General features: G+C 44.8%; 1 protein-coding gene across 1 annotated transcript in view; it reads left to right on the top strand.

The window, feature by feature from the left end:
* The first annotated feature begins 446 nt into the window (after positions 1 to 446).
* HEATR3 (HEAT repeat containing 3) overlaps positions 447 to 20,933 on the top strand; it is a 30,777-nt gene continuing 10,290 nt past the window's right edge. Inside the window, exons 1-9 of the mRNA XM_075008791.1 lie at positions 447 to 810; positions 1,705 to 1,877; positions 3,377 to 3,464; positions 6,405 to 6,517; positions 9,043 to 9,152; positions 9,820 to 9,960; positions 11,767 to 12,050; positions 13,216 to 13,306; positions 20,090 to 20,247. Of these exons, the coding sequence (XP_074864892.1) occupies positions 676 to 810; positions 1,705 to 1,877; positions 3,377 to 3,464; positions 6,405 to 6,517; positions 9,043 to 9,152; positions 9,820 to 9,960; positions 11,767 to 12,050; positions 13,216 to 13,306; positions 20,090 to 20,247 (1,293 nt within the window). The 5' untranslated portion in view covers positions 447 to 675. The remainder of the gene's footprint in view (positions 811 to 1,704; positions 1,878 to 3,376; positions 3,465 to 6,404; positions 6,518 to 9,042; positions 9,153 to 9,819; positions 9,961 to 11,766; positions 12,051 to 13,215; positions 13,307 to 20,089; positions 20,248 to 20,933) is intronic.

The following is a 20,933-nucleotide window of genomic DNA, read 5'->3' as shown; positions in this document are numbered from 1 at the left end:
ATTAGGTGATGAGCTTTCCTGGGGCAGACTCACTTCTTCAGATGTGGAAGGAGATGTAGGTCTGCCCTAGGAAAGCATCACATAAATTATGTTAAGTATCGGAGGGGTAGCCGTGTTAGTCTGGATCTGTAGCAGCAACGAACCGTCCTGTGGCACTTTATAAACTAACAGACAAGTTTTGAGCGTGAGCTTTCATGAGCACAGACTCACTGCAGCAGATGCGGGTCATAAATTATGTTGTTAGTCTTCAGAGCGCTACGTGCCTACCGGTAACTAGGAGCTTTAGGATAAAACTGAACGCACAAGACCAGTCGCTTTTCACTGTCGAAAAAATGCAGCAGGGGGCCCTGCTCACGCTGGGAAAAGAGGCGGGGTCTGCGGAGCTCGCCTACCGGGTGCAAGAGGAACAGCCTCGCCTGGGCCTAGTCCTGCTGTGCCGGAGCGGAGCTCAGCGCGCGCTACCCGTGCAGCCTGTGGGGGTCCGAGAAGCTCGTGCCTCGGGCCGGCTCCCAGCCCGGAGCGCTCCGGCAGTGGCGTCTCCCTACCCGCGTCGGCCACCAGGGCGCCTGCGCAGGGCCGGGCCGCGCCGCGCCGCGCCGCCTAGCACACGTGGGGCTCCGCGCTCGCCTCCCGCCCGGCGGGGCAGGATCGCCGTCCGGGCCGCGTGCAGAGGCCATGGGCAAGAGCAAAACTCGGAGGTTTCGCAGCGCCCCGTTCTCCCCAGCCGGCCCGCAGCGGGCAGCCAGCGGGGAGGAGCCGGCCGGGGACGGCGGCGATGGAGACTCCCCGGCCGCGGAGCTGGTGGAGAAAGTAAGTGAAAGCAGCTCCGCCCCTGCTCCCGGCAAGCAGGGGTGTGGGGCTGGGGCGAGGCCGCAGCCCTGCCGCTCCCGCCGCCTGCCTGTGCTCGGCAGGCAGCAGCTGTGTGCGAGGGGGTCCTCCCCGAGGTGGGCTGGGGCTGGGGGCTTCCAACCTGGGCGGAGGGTCCTCTCCCCCTCCCCACTACGTGTGTAAGGGGGGAGAAGGCCTGTGTGGACTTCTGTGGCAGCGTGTGAGCATGGCAGGTGTGGGGAGATTGATGGGTGGGTTTTGAGCAGGGAGTGCAATGGGGCCAGTTTGGTGGGAAGGCACTGAGCATTTGGCGGGGGGGGGCGGTCTGCACCTGGCTTTGCACCCCTATGGGGTTGGCCCTGATCTGTGACAACTGGAGATTATCTGGGCAAAGCATTCTCCAACAAATGTCTCAGCAATGTCAAGCAAAGAAGCACAGAAAACTCCAAAACTAGATTTAAAAACAACAAGAAGTCTTGTGGCACCCTATAGACTAACAAATAGTGTATAAGGTGCCACAGGACTTGTTGCTTTTGAAGATACAGACTAACAAGGTTACCTCTCTGATACTTGTCACCAAAACTAGATTTAGTCACTCACCCATCATAATCCATTGTTTTAAATTCGTGTCATTGAAGGGCATTGCCCTTCCAGCCCAAGTAATCGTGTTATGGGAGACTGAGAAGTAAAAGTCTGTGTTCCCATTGTCAGAGTTTTTGTAGTTTGAGTCCTTAAACTGATTGAACAAATCATTGCTTTCATTATAGTAAGAGGGGGACACTGGGAGGGGTAAAGGGAGAATGATGGATTTTTGTCCCTTGCTACAGTGCAACCTGCTGGTGAACTTGCTTTCTAATCTCTCATGTATTTCTTTAGCTGCAGCATCCAAGTGCAGATGTAAGAGAGTTTGCTTGTGCCAGCATTTCCAAACTGTTGCAACAGAAGCACACAATCCCAGCCTTTCTGCAGAGAGATGTTGTTCGGTGTTTGGGTCCCCTGCTGCTTGATCAGAGTTTAGCTGTTCGTGAGACAGCTGCTGGAGCTCTCCGGTAGGTGGTTAATGATAATGTGTTGTACAAGAAAGAGCTGCTGTTGGTACAATAGAAAAGACGATGGAAACAAACTTGAAGATAGTCATCTTTGAGGGTTTTTTACTATAATCCTAGTGTGTCACTTTTCAGAAAAGTATTGATTTCAGTAAAGTGCAACAAGGGTCTGGTAAAATCATGGCTTCTTTAGAACAGGTTGGACCTCCCTGGTTTGGCACCCTTGGAACCAGGCCTGTCCCAAATGAGGGAATTTGCTGGACTGGGGTGGTCCCCTGCTGCTGGCCCCTCAGCATTCTGTCCCCATCCGATGGCCTCTGACAGACTGCCCTGGTTCCCGCTCCCAGCCTAGCTGTGACAGCCTGGCTCCCAGGCCCCCCACATGGTGGCCCAGTTCCCAGCCTTCCCCCCACCCCCGCATCTGCTGTGTCCCTGGTTGCTAGCCCTGCTCTGGCAGCGCTGGAATCTGGGTCACCGCTCCACTGGAGTTCACCGTCTTCATATGTGCATGGCACCCCTGCTGTGGTGTCCCAGCCAAGTGGCTCCCTGGCCCCAGGGAAGGAGGCTTGACCAAAGCTGGGCTGCTGCTTCCCAGCCCCACCAACAGCAATGATTCTCCTGTTGCTATCAGGCTCTCTCTCCCAGCCACGGCTCCCCAGCCCAAGCTCTGGCCGCCAGACTCTCTGGTCCGGCAACATCCTGCAGGACCATAGATGTTTCTGGACCTGAAAGTACCAGATTTCAGGGGTACGACCTGTAGTTGTTGCTGTTCTGTTGCCTACTTTTGTATCATGTTGTTTTCCATCTCTGTAATAGAAAAAAATACTGAGGGGCAAAATTGCTAGTGCTTGAAAATATATTACATGTGGAAATGTTTGTTTTGGTAATGGTTTGGAAGCAACATACTAGTGAAAAAATTCAAAATTACTAGCTTTTATATCTGACAAAATTTAATGGGACAACCTGTATTGTACCCAGTTCTACTGTGGATTTTCTTTATTTGCCCGAGAACATAATGTTCATGAGACTTGTTCCTGGGCTTTTTCTTTAGCAGTATAGGTGTATGCTCATTACCATGTTATCCACATGAGACGTCAGGTCTGTGTGTTTCAAAACTGAGTTTTTATGTCTACTTTAGTTTCAGAAATGTAATAGACTAAAAGCAAGCAGTAAAGTACAGCTTCTTTGGGAGGGATGTAGTTAAGTACAAATTACAAACTGGAAGACTACTTGAGTAAAAGTACATAGGCGCGCACGCAACACACCTCCACCCATGTCACATCTAGATTGTACTCAAATATCCAGAAGTGAAAGCAGATGTACTTTTACTCAAGTAACTTTTGGGGTAGTTTTCCATTTCTGCAAGCAGGTGATCGCTACAGCAGCACCTTCCTATTTAAACATTGTTTATAGTGACATTTGTGATAGCTTCTAAATCTATTACTGTGAAAATTCTTCAATTTATCATGGTTGAAATAATCAAGGCATTTAATCTGTTCCAGAAACCTCAGTGCTTGCGGAGGATTTGAAGTTTGTGATGACATGGTGACTAAAGATATCATGACACCTCTTGTAGCACTTCTGAAAGAGGTATGTTAACTTTTTTAACTTCTATACAATTTTTAAATTACCCTGGTCATTTTTTTTTCTTTTCAGAGCTACATTAAAGTGTTTTATAAAGTTGTTCTGAAGGTGTCACTTGATATCTAGGCAGAAATCCTAGCAAGATTAATGTATCTCAGTGCTAGAATTATAATTTTTTTCTGCTTGTAGTAGATTCAGCAATAGGTGCATTCTCTAGATATGAAGAAGTGGTTGTGTCCGACAAAAGTTCATCGCCTACTAAATCATAGGTTCCCAAACTTGGGGGGGCATGAAGCAACCCAGCCCAAAGAAAGAGCCGGCTCTTGCTTCCAGCTCTCAGCCCCTGCCATTTCACATGGGCAACCCGGCACAACCACTATAAAAAGCAGGCAGCCAGTGAAGGCCCAAGTGGAGCTAGCTGCCTCCTGCAAAGGTCTGTGAGTGTAGGTTTGAGGGGGAGGAGGAGGATGTGTTTAGATGAGGGGCTGGCAGTGTCTGGATTTGGGGGAGGGGAGGGGCTCAGGCAGGCAGCTGACGGATGGCTGGGGTGACTGGCCCACCATAAAAAAAAAAAAAAAAGAGGTGGGGACGTGAGGGTTTCTCAAAAATCAAAAGTGCGGCATGATGCCGAAAAGTTTGGGAACCACTGTACTAAATAATATTGTTAGTCTTTAAGGTGCTACAAGACTGCTTTTTTTAGTTTTGTGACAAGCCAGACTAACATGGCTACATCTCTGTGACTATTCACCAGTTAAATCAGTTAACTGTAAATGATACTAGAAAGACATGTCAAAGCCTTTTGCGAAAGGCTGAAATGTTCTAAACTTCAAAAGCATTATGAGGAACATACAGATTTTGGTTATGGAAATTAAGTACTGTATTAGGAGAACTGAGCTTATAAGCATCATTTCTCAGCAGGAGAGCAAGCAATCAGACAGAAACAAGAAGTCCTGTGGCACATTATAGACTCAGGGATATTTTGGAGCATAAGCTTTCCTGGGCAAAGACCTGCTTTGTCAGATGCATGAGTTGTGGGGCTTCAGAGGCGTATTTAAAGAGGGAGTTGCAGTAAAATGAAAGGGCCAGAGCTGACGAGGTCTATTTAGTCAGAGTGGATGTGACCCGTTATCAGACAGAGGTAGCTCCCAAACCAGCTGTTTACACTGTTGAGCCATTTTATTAAATGGAAAGTCATTGAGGCAAGTGAATATTTTCCTGCTTTGAATATCTGTCATGACTGAAGGGGAAAAGAAAGCCCTGTAAAGGAAGGTTTGGAAGTATAAGACCACTGAGGCAGTCTCTAGATGGGAAGCAGTCTGTGAAGGCTAATAATGCTCCCCAGTAGGTAACACGTGTACTAGGAAAGTATTCAAAGGCAATACGTAAATTGTATTAGAAAAGGGATTTTATTGGAGGGCGTGTAAAGCCTGAAGCAGGTTTGCACTACAAATTTACATTGGTACATTTGTAGTGCGTCTGGTGAATATGCACTTAACAGACAGGAGAGAGTTCTCCACTCAGCCTAAGTCCACCTCCATGAGAGAGGCTAGCTGTGTGAGTGCGAGTACTGCTGACATAGTACTGTCTGCACAGGAGGATCAGGTTAGTGTAACTATGTTCTCCTGGGTGTGGATTTTTCATATCCCAGAATGAAGTAGTGACTGCGAAGAAAGTATATGGTATAGTCCAAGGGTGAGGCTGCACCTTGGTTGTCTCTGTACCTCGCTTACCTTTACAATTTCATTTTTCAGTCTGGGGTTTTTCTGTTAAGTCTACTTTGTATTTTTTAACCGCCCAAGCAGATCTCTGTTGTGTAAACTATGGTGTGTGTGCGCAGAGGCAACCAGTGTGGGGATTGCAGGGGGAGCACCCTGCTCCATCCCTGCTCTTCTCATGCCTTGTTCCTGCTTTGCCCCACCCACCACTTTCCACAGAAGTGCTGCACCTATGCGAATGGGTGTGGGGGCAGTCCCCCTCTTTTATTTCTTCCCTCATCACCTGGAGTGGCACAACCTAGGAGTAGCCTTTCCGGTGAGGTGCATGTGCCCTCCTGTGTGCCCCCAGGCATCACCTATGTGTGTGTCCCAAAGTGAACTGATAACTAGGGGGGCTGTTTCATGCCTCCAAGGGACTGTTCCAGGTACCTGGTTTGATGTTGCACCTCATATTAGTATGGAAATATGTCTTTGAGTATGAATACACCTAACTTGAATATGCTTTGTGCAAAATGTGGCATATAACCTATCATGGAAGCATAGTAACAAAGAGGTAACCGTGTTACTCTGTACTCCAGCAAAACAAAGCTGCAGAAATGTAGCACTTTAAAGACTAACAAAATGATTTATTCGGTGATGAAGAAGTGGGTCTGTCCCACGAAAGCTCATCATCTGTCCCACGGAAGCTCATCACCGAATAAATCATTTTGTTAGTCTTTAAAGCAGCAGAAACGTAGCACACTTTATCATGGAAGAGTTTGTGATCCCCTGGATGTGTACATTCTATTTGTGTGAATGTGTCATTCCTGTATTTTAAGTTAGGAATCTGAAGTATAAACCTATTTATGTATCTACAGGTGTTAATGAAAGCCCTTAGCGATACTCCAGGAACTTAATGGCCTGACGTTCAAGACAGTGATCTGAAAATAGTCTTGTTCTTCCTGTAAGCCTGGACTACCCTGATCCTGCCAAGATGGGGTCAGATCACCTGATGTTGAAATCCATTTTGGGTGTGGTACTTTTCCTTGACGGTGTGAAAGGGTTGGGACTGCATATAAAGGATTCTTCCTTTGGGTAGAATCTACGTATAGTCAATGAACCAGGCAATAGGAGAGTTTGCGTTTGCAAACATCGGGACACACCCTGTTTGCCACCAAGGTGACTGTTAGTTATCTAAGACTGAAGCAGCTGTCCTGAGATCTGTGCTTTTAATTTTTCCATTTGGTTACAGTGCAGTGCTGGACTAGAGACCAATGAAGTCTCCCCCATGAAATGCAAAGATGCAAAGAAAAACTGTGTAGAAGACATAGCCAATGAGGCTGTTAATGTGCTTTGGAATGTATGGTAAGTTTTAAGCTAATATTGAGACGCTTTTCTTCTATATCTTGTTCTTTTGAAAAATGGTTTGACCTGTTGGGTGCCTATGAAGGTAAAAGCTTTATCTTTTCCTGTTACTCCTGAGAGTAATTTGTATATTAACATGGTTATTCCTTTCCAAGCTTGAATAATATATATTTAAATACTTTTTACCCTGTGAAAAGCAAATAACAAACACATTTTGTAAGTGGAAGATTTTGAAAACCTGTACATTTATTATTTTAAAATTATTAATCACGCAAGTAGGACTGTGCTGGATTCTGACATCCAAGAGTTACTTAGCTTAAATCTCAGTTTTGGCTTTTGTGCAACTTCTTTACCATAGCGTCTCTGATTCTGAAGGGGTCCCCTCTTAGCTAGGGCTGCCAAATTTTTGGAAAACTTACGCAGGACAGGCAGCCCCACCTGCAGGATCCCCAGCCAGGGCTGCCTGTCCCACACATGCCTACTCATGCATCTGATGAAGCGGGTCTTTGCCTATGAAAGCTTATGTTCCAAAATATCTGTTAGTCTATAAGGTGCCACAAGACTTCTTGTTGTTCCACATAAGGTTTCCAAAACCCAGGGTGGGGATCCTGGTAGCCCTGCAGCTGGGAGCCGGCTCGGGCACTGAGCTCTGGCTGGCAGCGGCAACTGCAGGATCCCTGGCCCGGGGGGAGATCCCCCATGGCTTGAAGCCAGCTGGGGTGCTTACCCCTGGCTGACTGGCAGGACCAACCACAGGATCCCTGGGTGGCGGGGGGGAACTCCCACAGCCCTGTGGCTTAAAGCTGGCTGGATTCTGGGCCAGGGGGTGGGGCGGGGGGGCAGGGGACCTCACAGCAGTGCAGTGAGAGCCAGCTGGGGTGCAGAGCCCTGACCCAGCTCTCTGCCCCTCTCTGTCTGGGGTGAAAGAGTGAGGTTTCTTCTCTTTTTCCTCCCTCTGCGCATTTCTGCTCCCCAGTCTATGTGGTATGGGTGCTGAGGTTTACCTCTTAGTGCCCTGATGGGGGAAAATTGACTGCTTAAGCAAATGTAAGCATGTGAATCAGCCCATTACTCATTTACGTCCATTTGTGTACCTGACATGAGGAAAATTATAAGTTGCACAAAGAGAAATGTCAAAAATGGAAACTGTGTTGCAAACATTGTTGTGACACAATCTGACCAAGACTTGGGCTAAGAGTTCAAACTGAAATTCAATCTAGAATTGATTTTTGTTGTTCTTGTTGTTCCCTTAGGGCATGTCTACACTAGAGAGTTATTCTGGAATAGTTTATTGCAGAGTTGTTATTCCAAAATAAACTATTCGGGAATAAAAACACAAAAGCTGTCAGGTAGCACTTTAAAGACTCGCCAAATAATTTGTTAGGTGATGAGCTTTCGTGAGACAGACCCGCTTCTTCGGATCTAGAAATTTTGTCTCGTCTAGTTTAACGCTTCAAACCTGCCCAAGGCTTGCATTCTGAAAATGTTTAAGTAAAGTCTACTGTACAGGAAAGCCCCAAAATAAGCAAACTTATTCGAAAATAGTGTGTCTACACACAATAGAGCCAGAGACTCTAATCCAAAATACTGCGTCTACACAGCAGCATTATTTTGAAATAAGCTATTCCAGAATAGTTTATTTTGAAATAGCCCTTATTCCCTGTCTACACAGCCCCTGTTTTGAAAGACCTATTTCAGTAGGTGCAGTTTGTAGTATAATGAGGCTTACTAAATTTGAAAAAAGGTTGGGACCATGTTTTGTCAAGTACCAATCACATTTTGGGCACTAGACAAATAATTGTCATGAGTTTCCTAGCCACTGGCCTTGTTCTGTGGTATTTCTGATCCGTACAAGTCAAGGTCCGGTCTTAATATTTTAGAATTATGTGCAATAGATGAGGCAATTGAAATAAATAAAAATAAGATCAGTAAGACAGCTAAAATAAATGATATTTTTCAGATCATTTTAGAAACCTAGGCCGTGTCTACACTAGCCCAAAACTTCAAAATGGCCATGCAAATGGCCGTTTCGAAGTTTACTAATGAAGCACTGAAATACATATTCAGCGCCTCATTAGAAAGCCAGCAGCCACGGCATTCCTTTTACTCCCTTAGGAATAAGGGGATTTTGAAGTTGCTGGGGTCCTTTCAAAAAAGAGCCCCGTCTGGACAAGCCGCGGCAGTTTCGAAGTGCTGCGGCTGCCAGCATTATAATGAGGCGCTGAATATGTATTTCAGTGCTTCATTAGTAAACTTCAGAATAGTCATTTCAAAGTTTTGGGCTAGTGTAGACGTAGCCCTAATGTAGCATTCTGTAGGTCAAGTCTCTGTGCTGAACCAATAATATCTTATTGCTAGCTGGAAAAGAATTGCCACTTACAGTGGAAAAGACGTCCGTTAGCGGTTGTTTTTTCTTAAATGGATGAATAAAATGTGAACTTAAAGTAAAATTTTTGAATAAACTGTTGGCTCTACTATAGAAACTTCTGTTAAAAGGGAAAAAATGTTTTATTCTTTTTTCTTAGTGAGTGCAATGGTACGGCAGTATCTGTATTTAATAAAGAAGGGTGTTTGGATGTTGTGTTACAATATTTGAAGAAATTTTCCACAAATGTAGATCTGGCTATCTCAGTAGGTAAGTGATGAAAAGGGTAGTTATCATCATGGATTTTTTTGATCTACAGCTATGTATGTAATGTAATTTTTTATCAGTGTTATTAATATATGTCAGATTAATGATTTTATAGACTCAACAGAAAATAAGAACTTCAGAAAAGATCCTTCTAAATATTGTTCTTTGGCGTTTGAAATTTGGCATGCTTGCTGTCACTCCAACAGGGGTTGTGGTGTATTGTAGTGCTTGAGTGCGAGGGAAGATTTTTGGACAAAATAAACTAATTTAGATATTTTTAATCCAGGGAGATGAATTTGTAATTCATTTTGGGCACCGTCAATTGAAAAATCACACTTCTTCCTGGAAACATTTTCCCTAACTAGTATTGTTACCAATACTTCACAGAATTCCACTGTTTCTCTTGTCAAGGTTTGATCCACATACTTTTAAATGTAACCCTAAAAGGGTTTGCAAGACTAAGGTATTACACTGCTTTCACCTTTTTGTGTGTGTCTTTCATGCAACAAAAAGAGAGAGCCCTTTTTTAGTGGAAGAAAGTTTGTTGTGTAGTGCCATAAAAAACTTTTATCCTGCACTAGTAGAATCGAGCAGCTTTCATGATGATAGGGTCCCATGCAGTTAGAAATCTGAAAACACTACTTTTTTGGTTGTTTTTTGTCACTTACAGCACATTGCTTGCAGGCAGTGACGGAAGATAACCCTGAACTGCTTTCCTCTTTCAATGCTTCTGCACATCAAATACTGGAATATATATTGCTCTCCCAAGACAACACCATGGAGCATATCCTTTTAAGGACATTGTTGGCAGGTATGATTCAGCTGGAACCTAACTTTTATCTTTGGAATGTGCTGTGTATAAGGATGAAAGAGGCTGAGATATTAGTTCTCCACCCATGCCAAAATAATAGCAGCAAATTACATTGTTTCCAAAGTGCAAATGTAGAAGCAAATGCTGGGTGGGTCTCAAATCTGTTCCTGCCTCTGCTATACCTTTGTCCTCTCTGACACCCCCAAGGCATAAGATAATCAATATCTGAATCTTGCCTAAAGGCAATTCTTTCTCTTGATTGTGACTTCAGTCTCAGTTTGGTTTGGTGTTACCATAATAAGGCAATTTAAGATCAAGAGTAACACTGTTCTTTACCGACATGGCTTTGAAGCATTCGGAAACAGATTTTAATCTTTGCTCTAGCAAGAACAGAAAGGTGTCCAAACTTTTTTCATTGGGGGCTACAGGGTAGTTTTTGTACATGTTCTGGGGGCTGAACATGAAATAGCCCTGAACCCAGGATGCACTTAGCTTACACAGGAGTGCCCTCTGCTGCTCCTTAGCCATGTTGTCTTCACTACCACTACATGACTCTCCCAGCTCCCCACATGTAGAGCATGGCAGGGGTAGAGCTCAGCATCCTGTCACTCTGAAACAATAGGACTTAGTTGGTTTAATCGCTGTTAAACCAATTAACTAAAGTGCTGTGCTTTCAGTGTGGCAGGCAGGAGTCAGGCAGCAGCAGTGTGAGCTGCAAATGGCTCCTTAAAGAGTCATGTGCGGCTCGGAGCCACTCAGCCATCTTTTTAAAGAGGGCGCCACTACTGGCTCTGTGGGCCGGCTAAAAAGGCTTCGTGGACTGGAGTCTGGCCTGCAGGCCATGTGTTGGACACCGCTGGTTTAAGCCATTTCTAACATGATTTATCTGACCATTCTGTGAGGCCAACCAATTATGCCGTGAGGTCTCGGAGTATGCAAACTCAGAGTGTGACACCCCGCTTTTATGTGTCTGACCCTCACCGCACCCCCCCCGGCCCGGTTTAAACCACATGCAAGCAACTCTGGTTCAAGCCACCCCACACGGCTCTGGTGCGATCCTACCTGCTGGCTCACAAGCTGCCTGCCTGCCTTGCGCAGGTCCAGCACAACCCCCATGCCAGCTCACAAGCCACCCTCCCTGCACCCCACATGGCTCCAGTCCGATCCCCCCAGTGGCTCACAAGCTGCCCGCCCACCCCCTACTCCCACCCTGCGTGGCTCTGGTGCAACCCCCCTCCCCCCCCCGCTGGCTCGTTCCAGCTCAACTCCGCGACCCCCCCACACCCCAGCTCACCACCCATGCTGAACTCCACCCCTCACCCCCCCTGCAGCCCTAGCCCACACCAGCGTACCCCCTCCCCACCCACCTCCCACAGCCCCAACACACTGCCAGGCTTAACCCTCCCCAACTGCCCACCCCACCCAGGACCTACCTTTTTGCTGTTTCCCTGGCTGCATAGACAGTCACAAATCTATAGAAAACTTCTGAAATTTCAATAATAAAGGAGTCCTACCACTCTGAAGGAAGCAGTTGTGTCTAAGTTAATGCGAGGGATTGGTAAATGGGAGAGATGGGTTCTGTTTCGAGTGCCTGAAACCTGTGATCACTGGACAGCTTTTGTATGGTTTAGAGTCTTCTTTTGTAAGATGGGGATTTTTTTCTGCCTTTGAAAACTACTTTGAGATTTTTGAGGGAAGATGTGGTACAGGTGCTGAGTATTATCACGAGCTCTGGCTTTACAATGAGGACATCTTGCAAGAAGGCTGTGCAGCGTGACCTCGATGTTCTAACTCTTCCCTGTTTAGGCTGTGTGTGGAATATAAAGGACACCGTTCCATCCAGTATCCAAGCAAACACCATTAATGTTATCCTGAAGATTTTCTCAGAATCACTGGTGCTGGATGCTGGGGAAACGGTTATTCAGATGAAGGAAACTGAAATACAGAGGTTAAAACTCACTGCAGAGGCAGAAGCTGCGGAAGACGTAGGTGACGCTTTGGAAAATGCTATAGTGAATGAAGATGAAGAAATGGAAGAACCACCTCAAGGAAAAGTCAAAAGAGAAAATGACGTTTCAGATCTACTTCCAGTATGTATAGCAGATTGTGACCAAAACCCCTAATTGCTTTCTTTTCGTGTTTTGTTATTGACACCCAGCACAGTGCTATGCTTCTAAATAGTCTTTGGTTAACTGTCAATCTCATTTTTCTGTAGTTCACTCGTATACAGGTGAAAATTCAATCTCAGACACTTGGCATAGAAAATTTCACCCAGATCTTAAAGTAAAAGTTGGGCTAAATTATAAGCAACTGACAGTAGGGTCCTATAATGGAAGGTATACCCTTAATTGTAGATAGAACTATCAGTATTGTGTCAGTTCCGCAACTACCTCTCCACCAGATGGTTGCTGGGACAGAAAGCTGTGCTTCCTGCTGGAGCTGGTCTGCCCGTCCTTCCTCTATCCAACCCACTCTGGCATAGGTCAATCATGCCCCAACATGCAGCTATAGCCGCCTTGGCAGTTGTGCCTGTTGGATGAAATTCCAGCACTTACCCATCATTCTAATGCTGCTGCTATCATTATTTGGTAAATGATGCAGTTTACAAAGGACCTTACGACTAGACCAAATGTGGATCGTCTTTCTTTGGGACAGGACCAAATTTATACCTGACACAAAGGCTAGCCCTGGCCAAATTTCAGGCCCCTGCTCCAAAGCATGATAGTGCTAGACCTTTTCAGATATAAAGATTGCCAGAATGCAACGAGGCCCAAACAACAGCCTCGTTCTCAGAAACGATTAAGGTACTTTGGCTGATTTTTTTTTTTTTTTTTTTTACAATAAATTGAGCATGAGGCCAATACCATGTCTGTCAACTTTCAGCTCAAAAGCTTGAAGTTTGTGAAGTAGCTGAATTAATGGGAATTGCAGGGAATTTTAATAGGTTGTGCTACAAGTCACACCTGTAATTCTTACTTAGAAATTGTGAGAATACAGTAGGGCATATTGAAGAGGCAGGAGACAAAACAAGTATGAGTTTTTGGCAGGTTATGATGCAATTAGACCTTTCAGGATGACAAGTGATTCGTGCCTCTTAGTTTGGCACACATCTGCATTAGAAGAACATTTGATATTCTCTGTTCTGTGTTATGTGACATCTATTCACAATTATTACATCTTAGCTTCATTGGTTGACAGTCTAACAATTTTAAAACTAGAGCGCTGTCCTCCAAAATTGTTTTTGTTTTTCTACAGTCGGAGAAGTGGGAGCTGAAACAAGTGACAGCCTTACTGATGGCTCAGCAGACTGCCCTTGAAATCATTGTTAATATGTGCTGCAGTGAAGGTATGTAGGCAGCTCTTTCATTGTTACGAAGGCTTATGTTTTTGGTAACATGGCAAATTTAGTTGGACTGTTCTGGGATCTTATCTAATCTGACCTGTTAATCCTCGCGTTTGTAATGGTGAACAAATACAAATTTGAATCCTCGAGTGCCCTTTATTCCATCTAAAGAATCTCAATGTAATTTTCTAATTCTTTTTTATATATGTTTTGATATTGCCTGTTTGAGGTGCATCAGTTTCACACTTCCCTATCTTTGTTGGGATCATTTGACAGGATCATACATAATCTGAGGCCAGGTCTCCACTTAAGTTGTACCAACCTTAGCTATGGTACTTAGGCCAGGTCTACACTTTGTGGAAAAATGGATTTTAAAATATGCAGTTCCAGCTATAACAATTGTGTAGCTGAAGTGGAAAGTTGATGGGAGAAACTTTAGAGCCCTGATGGTTTGATTTAGCATTCCCCAAGCTGGCATGCTAAACTGAGCCCCAGAAGATCAACCACAGTCAAGTCAGTCTTCAGGTAAGTATAGCCATAACCTTATGGGCATCTTTTTTTTTTCCGTTATATAACTGTGGTATCAGAAGACCTGGAATTGATGCAGTTAAATTGGTAAAAAAGTGCTTTTCTTGGGCTTTGTCTATGCTATGTTATAAAGTTGATTTTTAAGGCAGTTAGCTCGATTTTACAGTGTCACTAGCTTCACTGTGAATTCCATAGGGTTGATTTTAGGGAGCACTAAGGTTGATGATATTACATCCAGAAGCCAGTCAGCATAGCGACAAGTTCGAATTTGAAAGGTTGGATTAATGCTAGTGTGGAAAAGTCAATTATTTACATTGACTTTATTGGCCTCCAGAGGTGTCTCGTATGTATTCCACAGTGTTCCACGGTTGTCCACTCTGGTCGCTTCCATCTCTACTGCTCTCCAGGTGTGCAGGAAGTAGGTAGCAGGAGGCCCACGAATTTGAATTTGGCACCAGGAGACCCGGGAAGTTGAAGTGGGCACCTGGGCCCATTTTCAATTAATTTCTTGGTCAGCGTAGCAATCGCATCTACCCATGAAAAAATAGCCCTAACAAGGGGCTTGCTGTTGCTGGGGGTGGACGTCTACTTACTCCCTGCAGCAAAGATTTTGTGGGGGCTGGTTGGCTGGCTGCTGAGTTGGAGGAAGTCTCACTAAGAGGAACAGATTACAGTTTGTGATATCTGACACCGGGGGGACCAGCCCCCACAGTCAGTGGCATTCGCGACTGGCCTCACACCTGAAGGGATCGTCTCAACTGGCCCTTCATCCACCTCCTCCAGCACAGCCCACGTAGAATGTGGGAGGGACAGATAACACAAGCTGTAACCTGTTCCTGTAGTATTTTCATCCAGGGTGATAATGTGAAAGTTGTACCATTCTGGATGAGCAGGGGTAGTTTTCAAGGGGGCACAAAGTGTCTGGAGGAGCAGGGCAGTGGATTATTGCACAGTCACGTGGGTGAGCCTAAGGCACAGAGTTATTCTGGCACGTGGGTATGACAGTCTCCTGCCTGGTGCGCTAGTTGGCTGATCAGGCAAAATTGATGCCCAAAGGTATTCTTTTTACAGGGGAAAAGCAGCTGAGCAACCAGTTTATGTGGTTCAGTCACCTTCTGAAGCCAGACTATTCGGTTTTCTTTTGCCTGGGATTCCCTGAGTATTCCTTCTTTCCTTCTGAAAAAATGTCTGTTTGCTTTCCACGGGAGGGGAATGAGGGCAACGCAGTGTGGGATGATGCTCTCACATACCCACAACCACCTGCTGGGCATTTTTTCCCCATACTGCGCCAGTGGAAAAAACCAGAATGTTGAGGCAACTGTGGGATAGGTTCCCACAATGCACTGCTGCAGCAGTCAGTGTTTGGGAATTCAGCGTAGTAGCACTAACATGGCTTTGTAGAGAGGTGAGGATACTCAAAGCTGAATTTATAAAACCCAGCATTGTAAAATCAAATTTAATAAAATTTAATTTATATCCGAGTGGAGACGTAGCCTTGGTATAACTTATTTTGCCAACCAACCAACCGAATTTTCTGCTTCTCCTGGGCTAACTGCCTCTTTGGTAGAAAGTTTTCCCAGGCTTTTAAGCATACACAGGGCGAATCCCTATCTATGCCACTGTCAGTTAGGAGCTGGGAGTGCTGCAGGTTAGTTTCCAGCTTTTGTGTTGCTATCCAGGTTGGCCATCAAAGAGGGAAATTTTGAATCTGATACTATTGATGCATCTACATTTAAGAAGAAAATACAAAAAAGGGAACAATTTTAAAGAATAATGTAGTTAAAGCCTTTTTAGTAGCTTTTGCTACTTACTATAAAATATAATGGTTGGTTTTAAAATAAATGAGATGATGTCATTGAAATGTGCATCATTTGTCTTTTGGGCCTTTTGTGTGATGAATCTGATTTTCTTATGATTGCAGCAATGCCAGAGAATTATTAGTTTGTTTTTAAGCCATGGTTTACATATAGTATTCTGGTTTTTATCTCCATTATTGCTGTGGGTCTGCTATGGCAACTGCAGCTGTGTCCAAGTTGCTTTCTTTAGATTATAAATAATTACATTGACTCTCTCTCTGTTTAATATGTGCACCAGATGTTTCTCCTGCTGGATATTGAGAACCTACCCACTCATACTGCAGCTGATTAAAAATGTCAGCTTGAACTTCATGAAAGTAATTTTAAAAATTAACTGAGAGTCTCCTTTTAAATAGTATGCCCTGAGTTTTTGTTTTGTTTTTCTGGGGGGCAAATAAAGGCTTTTCTGTCCTTGTTTTGCTCATGATAGTTTGCTGGCAAGCCTGGGAGAAGAACCACCAAATCTGCCAAGCCCACCTTTCCTCCTTTTCCCTTTCTTTATGTGCCTTGGTCTATCCACCTCTTCAGTTTAGCTTTGATGCTGTTAATACACACACTTGGGGAATAGCATGTGCATAAAGTCCCCCTAGAGAAATGCATGAAGGTGATGGAACTACCAACAAAAGAGAGACTGATTTATACATTAACTCCCATCCTAATGTACATAGTACATTAGAAAAATACATTTTAAGTAATTTTTTTTAGTTCTAGTAAACGTAAGGGTTATTTGCAGGAATAGCTGGTACAAGATTTTCATCCGAAAACATGGCTTTCATCTTGATGATGGCTTTGTAAGAATAACTCCTGAAAACTTTTTTCCTTTTCTTTATTCCTCAGGATATTAAATGCCATTAAGGCCTAGTTCATTCATTAGGATCAGTGTGTGCAGGAACGTGGCTCTTAAACAGAATCCTGGACAGTCAATAGGATTCCATGAGTGTGAGGATCAAGTTTCAGGATTGGGGCCTGAATGCATTACACTAGATAAATCTGCAGATGAATCACACTCTTGTTATGGAGCTACTTTCTTTGTCTTATACTGGCTTTCTCTCTTTCTCTCTCTCTCTCTATATCTATCTCTATCTATATATAGTAGTAGTAGCAGCATCCTTCAGTCTACGTAGACTATGGATCGCGCCCTTCGTAGTTCCGTTTGGCATCCTCATTTGCAGCGTTGTATGTGACTGTGAAGACCCACATGAGAGTAACAGTCCTTGCTGCATCTGTTGCATATGTAATGGGTGTCTGGCAGGTCCTTGCTGTGCTTTCTGTGGGCTCGCTTCTCCTTTGCTAGCTGTCTGATCCTCAACTAACCCTTCTGAAGTCCCTTGTATAGTTCCTGCCTCCATCTGCTGCGATCGTCTGCCAGCTCCTCCCAGCTGTCTGGCTTGATGTCTATTTCCCTGAGGTCTCTCTTGCAAACATCTTTGTAGTGCAGCTGGGGACGTCCGGGAGGTCTTTTGCCAGAGTCTAGCTCGCCATACAGGATGTCTTTTGGGATCCTTCCACCATTCATCCTGTGGACATGGCCAAGCCAGCAGAAGCCGCCGCTGCCTGAGGAGGGTGTGCATAGTTGGGATTCCAGCTTGCTCAAGGACAGTAGTGTTGGACACTGTCCTTCCACGATATTCCAAGCATGTGCCTGAGGCAGCGCAAGTGGAAGACGTTCAGCCTCTTTTCCTGGCGGGCGTACAGGGTCCAAGTCTCGCTGCCATAAAGGAGGGTGCTGAGGATGTAGGCTCTGTAGACTTGCATTTTGGTGTGAGTGTACAGCTTGTTGTTGTTCCACACTCTCTCGCTGAGTCTGGACAGAGTTGTGGCTGCTTTACCGATCCTCCTATTTAGGTAAGTCTCCAAGGACAGGGTGTCAGTGATGGTGGACCCGAGGTAAACGAACTCATGGATGACCTCTAACATACAGTTGTCAATGCTGATTGATGGAGAATCAGCAACGTCCTGAGCAAGTACATTTGTCTTCTTTAGGCTGATGGAGAGCCCAAAGTCCTTGCATGCTTTGGAGAACCGATCCAGCAGCTTCTGAAGCTGGTCTTCTGTGTGTGACACGACAGCAGCATCATCTGCGAACAGCATATCTCTGATGAGGACTTCCCACACCTTAGATTTAGCTTTCAGCCTTGCAAGATTAAACAGTTTCCCGTCAGATCTTGCACTCAAAAAGATGCCCTCTGTTGAAGATCCAAAGGCATGTTTGAGGAGGAGTGCGAAGAAGATCCCAAACAATGTCGGAGCAAGGACACATCCTTGTTTGACGCCGCTCCTGATGCTGAAAGCATCTGATAATGTGCTGTTGTATTGGATGGTTCCTCTCATGTCTTCCTGGAAAGACTGGATCATCTTGAGTAACCGTGGCGGACATCCTATCTTGTGGAGCAGTTTGAACAGTCCATGCCTGCTGACCAAGTCAAAGGCCTTGGTTAGGTCGATGAAGGCAATATAGAGTGACTTCCTCTGCTCCCTGCATTTCTCCTGCAGCTGCCTCAGAGAGAAGACCATGTCGACGGTAGATCTCTCTGCACGGAATCCGCACTGTGATTCAGGATACATCCTCTCAGCCATCTTCTGGAGTCTGCCGAGGATGACGCAAGCGAACAGTTTTCCAGTGATGCTTAGGAGGGAGATTCCATGGTAATTGTTGCAGTCGCTTCTGTCTCCTTTGTTCTTATACAAGGTTATGATGTTAGCGTCGCGCATATCCTGTGGAACCTCTCCCTCTCTCCAGCACAGGCACAGTAGCTCATGTAGGGGTTCCAGGAGAGTGTCTGTGGCACACTTGATTACCTCTGGTGGTATACCATCCTGGCCGGGGCCTTTCCTACTGCAATGTTGTTGATGGCTTTCTTCAGTTCATCCACAGTTGGTTCCTGATCCAGTTCATTACTGGTAGGAGTTCGATGGCATCGAGGGCTGAGTCGACCACACTGTTCTCGCGTGAGTACAGCTCGGAGTAGTACTCAACCCAGCACTCCATCTGTTTGGCTTTGTCAGTGATGACATCACCAGATTTGGATTTCAGATGTGCCATCTTGTTCTGGGTGGGTCCTAATGCCTTCTTGATGCTCTCGTACATTCCCCTGAGGAATATATATAGATATAGAATTTTTCTTTATTGTCTTTTTATCCTAAAATTATGGGATGCAACTTCAAAAGTGGTGGAAAGGCAGCTTTTGTACTGTGTTGATAGTAGGAATTGTATGTGGACAACGTGGCTTGTATGAGTAGTCCACTGGGCTCTGTGAATATGAAGCTTCTTTTGAAAACAGACTGCTTTACTTTTAAAAGGGGATTTTTTCCCCCCAGTTATAACTAACCTCTTTAGGAGTTAGTTTCTTATTTTCAGTCTTAGTTTTTTAGCTATTCCTCTGACAATTACTAAAATAACCAAATAACTGAGGGGTCCATAACATGGGTATTAAACTGAGCAGCTGACACTTGTAATCTTTGCTGCTGCTGCCCCTGACTGTAATGTAAATTTGATCCCCAAGGTGCCCACATTTAGCAATAACTTCTTAGGTGAATCTTGCTGGCTATGATGAAAACCCTACCAACACCATATACTCCCTTTAGTAATTTCTGCCATGTGAGAAAATCTGCAGCTAGTAAATGAAGGTCTTTTTAAATTGGATATCTCGTCTTATGAACAATAACTCATAAGCTTTCCTCATTTAATTAGAAAACCTCTTCTGGGTTGTTGCATGTTCTGCTGTTGCTTTATTCCATATAAAATACAACCAGCCTTGTGTTACCACAGCATGCAGCAGTCCGTGAGTAGACAGAAATAAGGTTTGTAAGAATTAAGAGGAATCCAAAGGTCATTTAATTTTCAAGTTGTTCAGGAAACTTCAGACAGTGTATTGAGGAGTCCAGACAAGCCCTGCTTACCTTAAGACTGAGGGAATTAGTAGAACTGGCATGAAACAGACTCCATGCTCCAGAGTCCTGGCTGGCACTGAAGGAACATTGCTGCCTTCCTCTCTGTGGTGGCATAAGGCAGGGAGCAAGAGTCCTCAGATGGGGCTGCAAATGTGGATTTGATGGGGGATCATCTGTAGTGAGGAGTGGCTTACATATATACCTTGCCCTCTGCAGATGCACTCTTGGAATGAGTTAAAATACGTCACACTTAGCAGTATGTTCCCTGCTTTAGTATTTAGCACGTTGAATAACCTTGAAGTAAACATCAGCCTCTTATTAAAATAATTCATATGAAACTGTTTTACAGTGTCCATGCACAAGCCTGTTGGTTTGAAATGTATTAGAGCACTAGTTCCTCAAGACTGTCTTGTAATATTTTTCTGGAGTTAGTTGAATGACGCGTCAGCCACTAGTTTGCACAGGAGTTGGGCTGCCTGGTTTGTGTGCGATTTCTGTGTTCTGTTCTCAGATCCCTCTGATGATGAATGGGAAGAACTCTCCAGCAGTGATGAGAGTGATTTGTTTATGGAGAACTCCTACGACGAGGGCAGCGGGCAGCTAATGTCACCCCTTTGCCTCTCTGCAGAGGTTCATGCAGCACTCATGAACAACCTCATTCCAAAGAAGGTAGAATTGCTGTATCTTGTCCACTCACAACTCAGCCATCTTTCCACCGTGTTTGATTTAGGCCTTAGTTTAGACCAACAAAGGATTCTAATTCAGCCAGTGCCACTGAGAGTCACTGTGGGCCCCGGGGCAAGGTGGGAGGGGGCAGGGCTTGGGACAGTCAGCCTTGCCTTCCCACTCACCCCTCACATGGAGCTGTAGCACAGCACTGCTGCAACGTTTCAAAGGACGCCTGCTACTTTGGCGTTGGTGGCAGCTGGAGCTCTGGGTCCCTTTGAAATGCGAGGCCCAGGGACAACTTCCTCCTTTGCTTTTTGTTTTTGTTTTTGTTTTGTTTTTCTTAGTCCCTGTTTCTTTGTAAAGTCAGGTGAGTTTCCTTTGTGTGGGTAGGTGTTTCATGCAGTGACAGGGAAGAGGAAAACGTTTTAAAGTAAGAATATGGGACACTAAAATTACAAAAATTCAAAGATTTTCAAGTTAGGTGTAAAAGCTCTCAAGAGATTAAGTAGGTGTTGTTTTTTAATAAAAAGATCAAAGTCCCGAACTTTGTTTTCAGTGTAGGATGTACTGTAAAGTCATATTGAGGACTCTGACCGTAAGAGGTTTTTTTTTTTAAAAACTATGCAGATGCTTTATTTAACTGTGAAGATGAAGTAATTGATTTTTCTCTCAGATGAGGGTCCAGA

This window comes from Carettochelys insculpta, chromosome 14 (assembly GCF_033958435.1).
Source record: "Carettochelys insculpta isolate YL-2023 chromosome 14, ASM3395843v1, whole genome shotgun sequence".
NCBI classification, from domain to species: domain Eukaryota; kingdom Metazoa; phylum Chordata; order Testudines; family Carettochelyidae; genus Carettochelys; species Carettochelys insculpta.
This window is presented reverse-complemented; position numbering and strand designations above follow the sequence as displayed.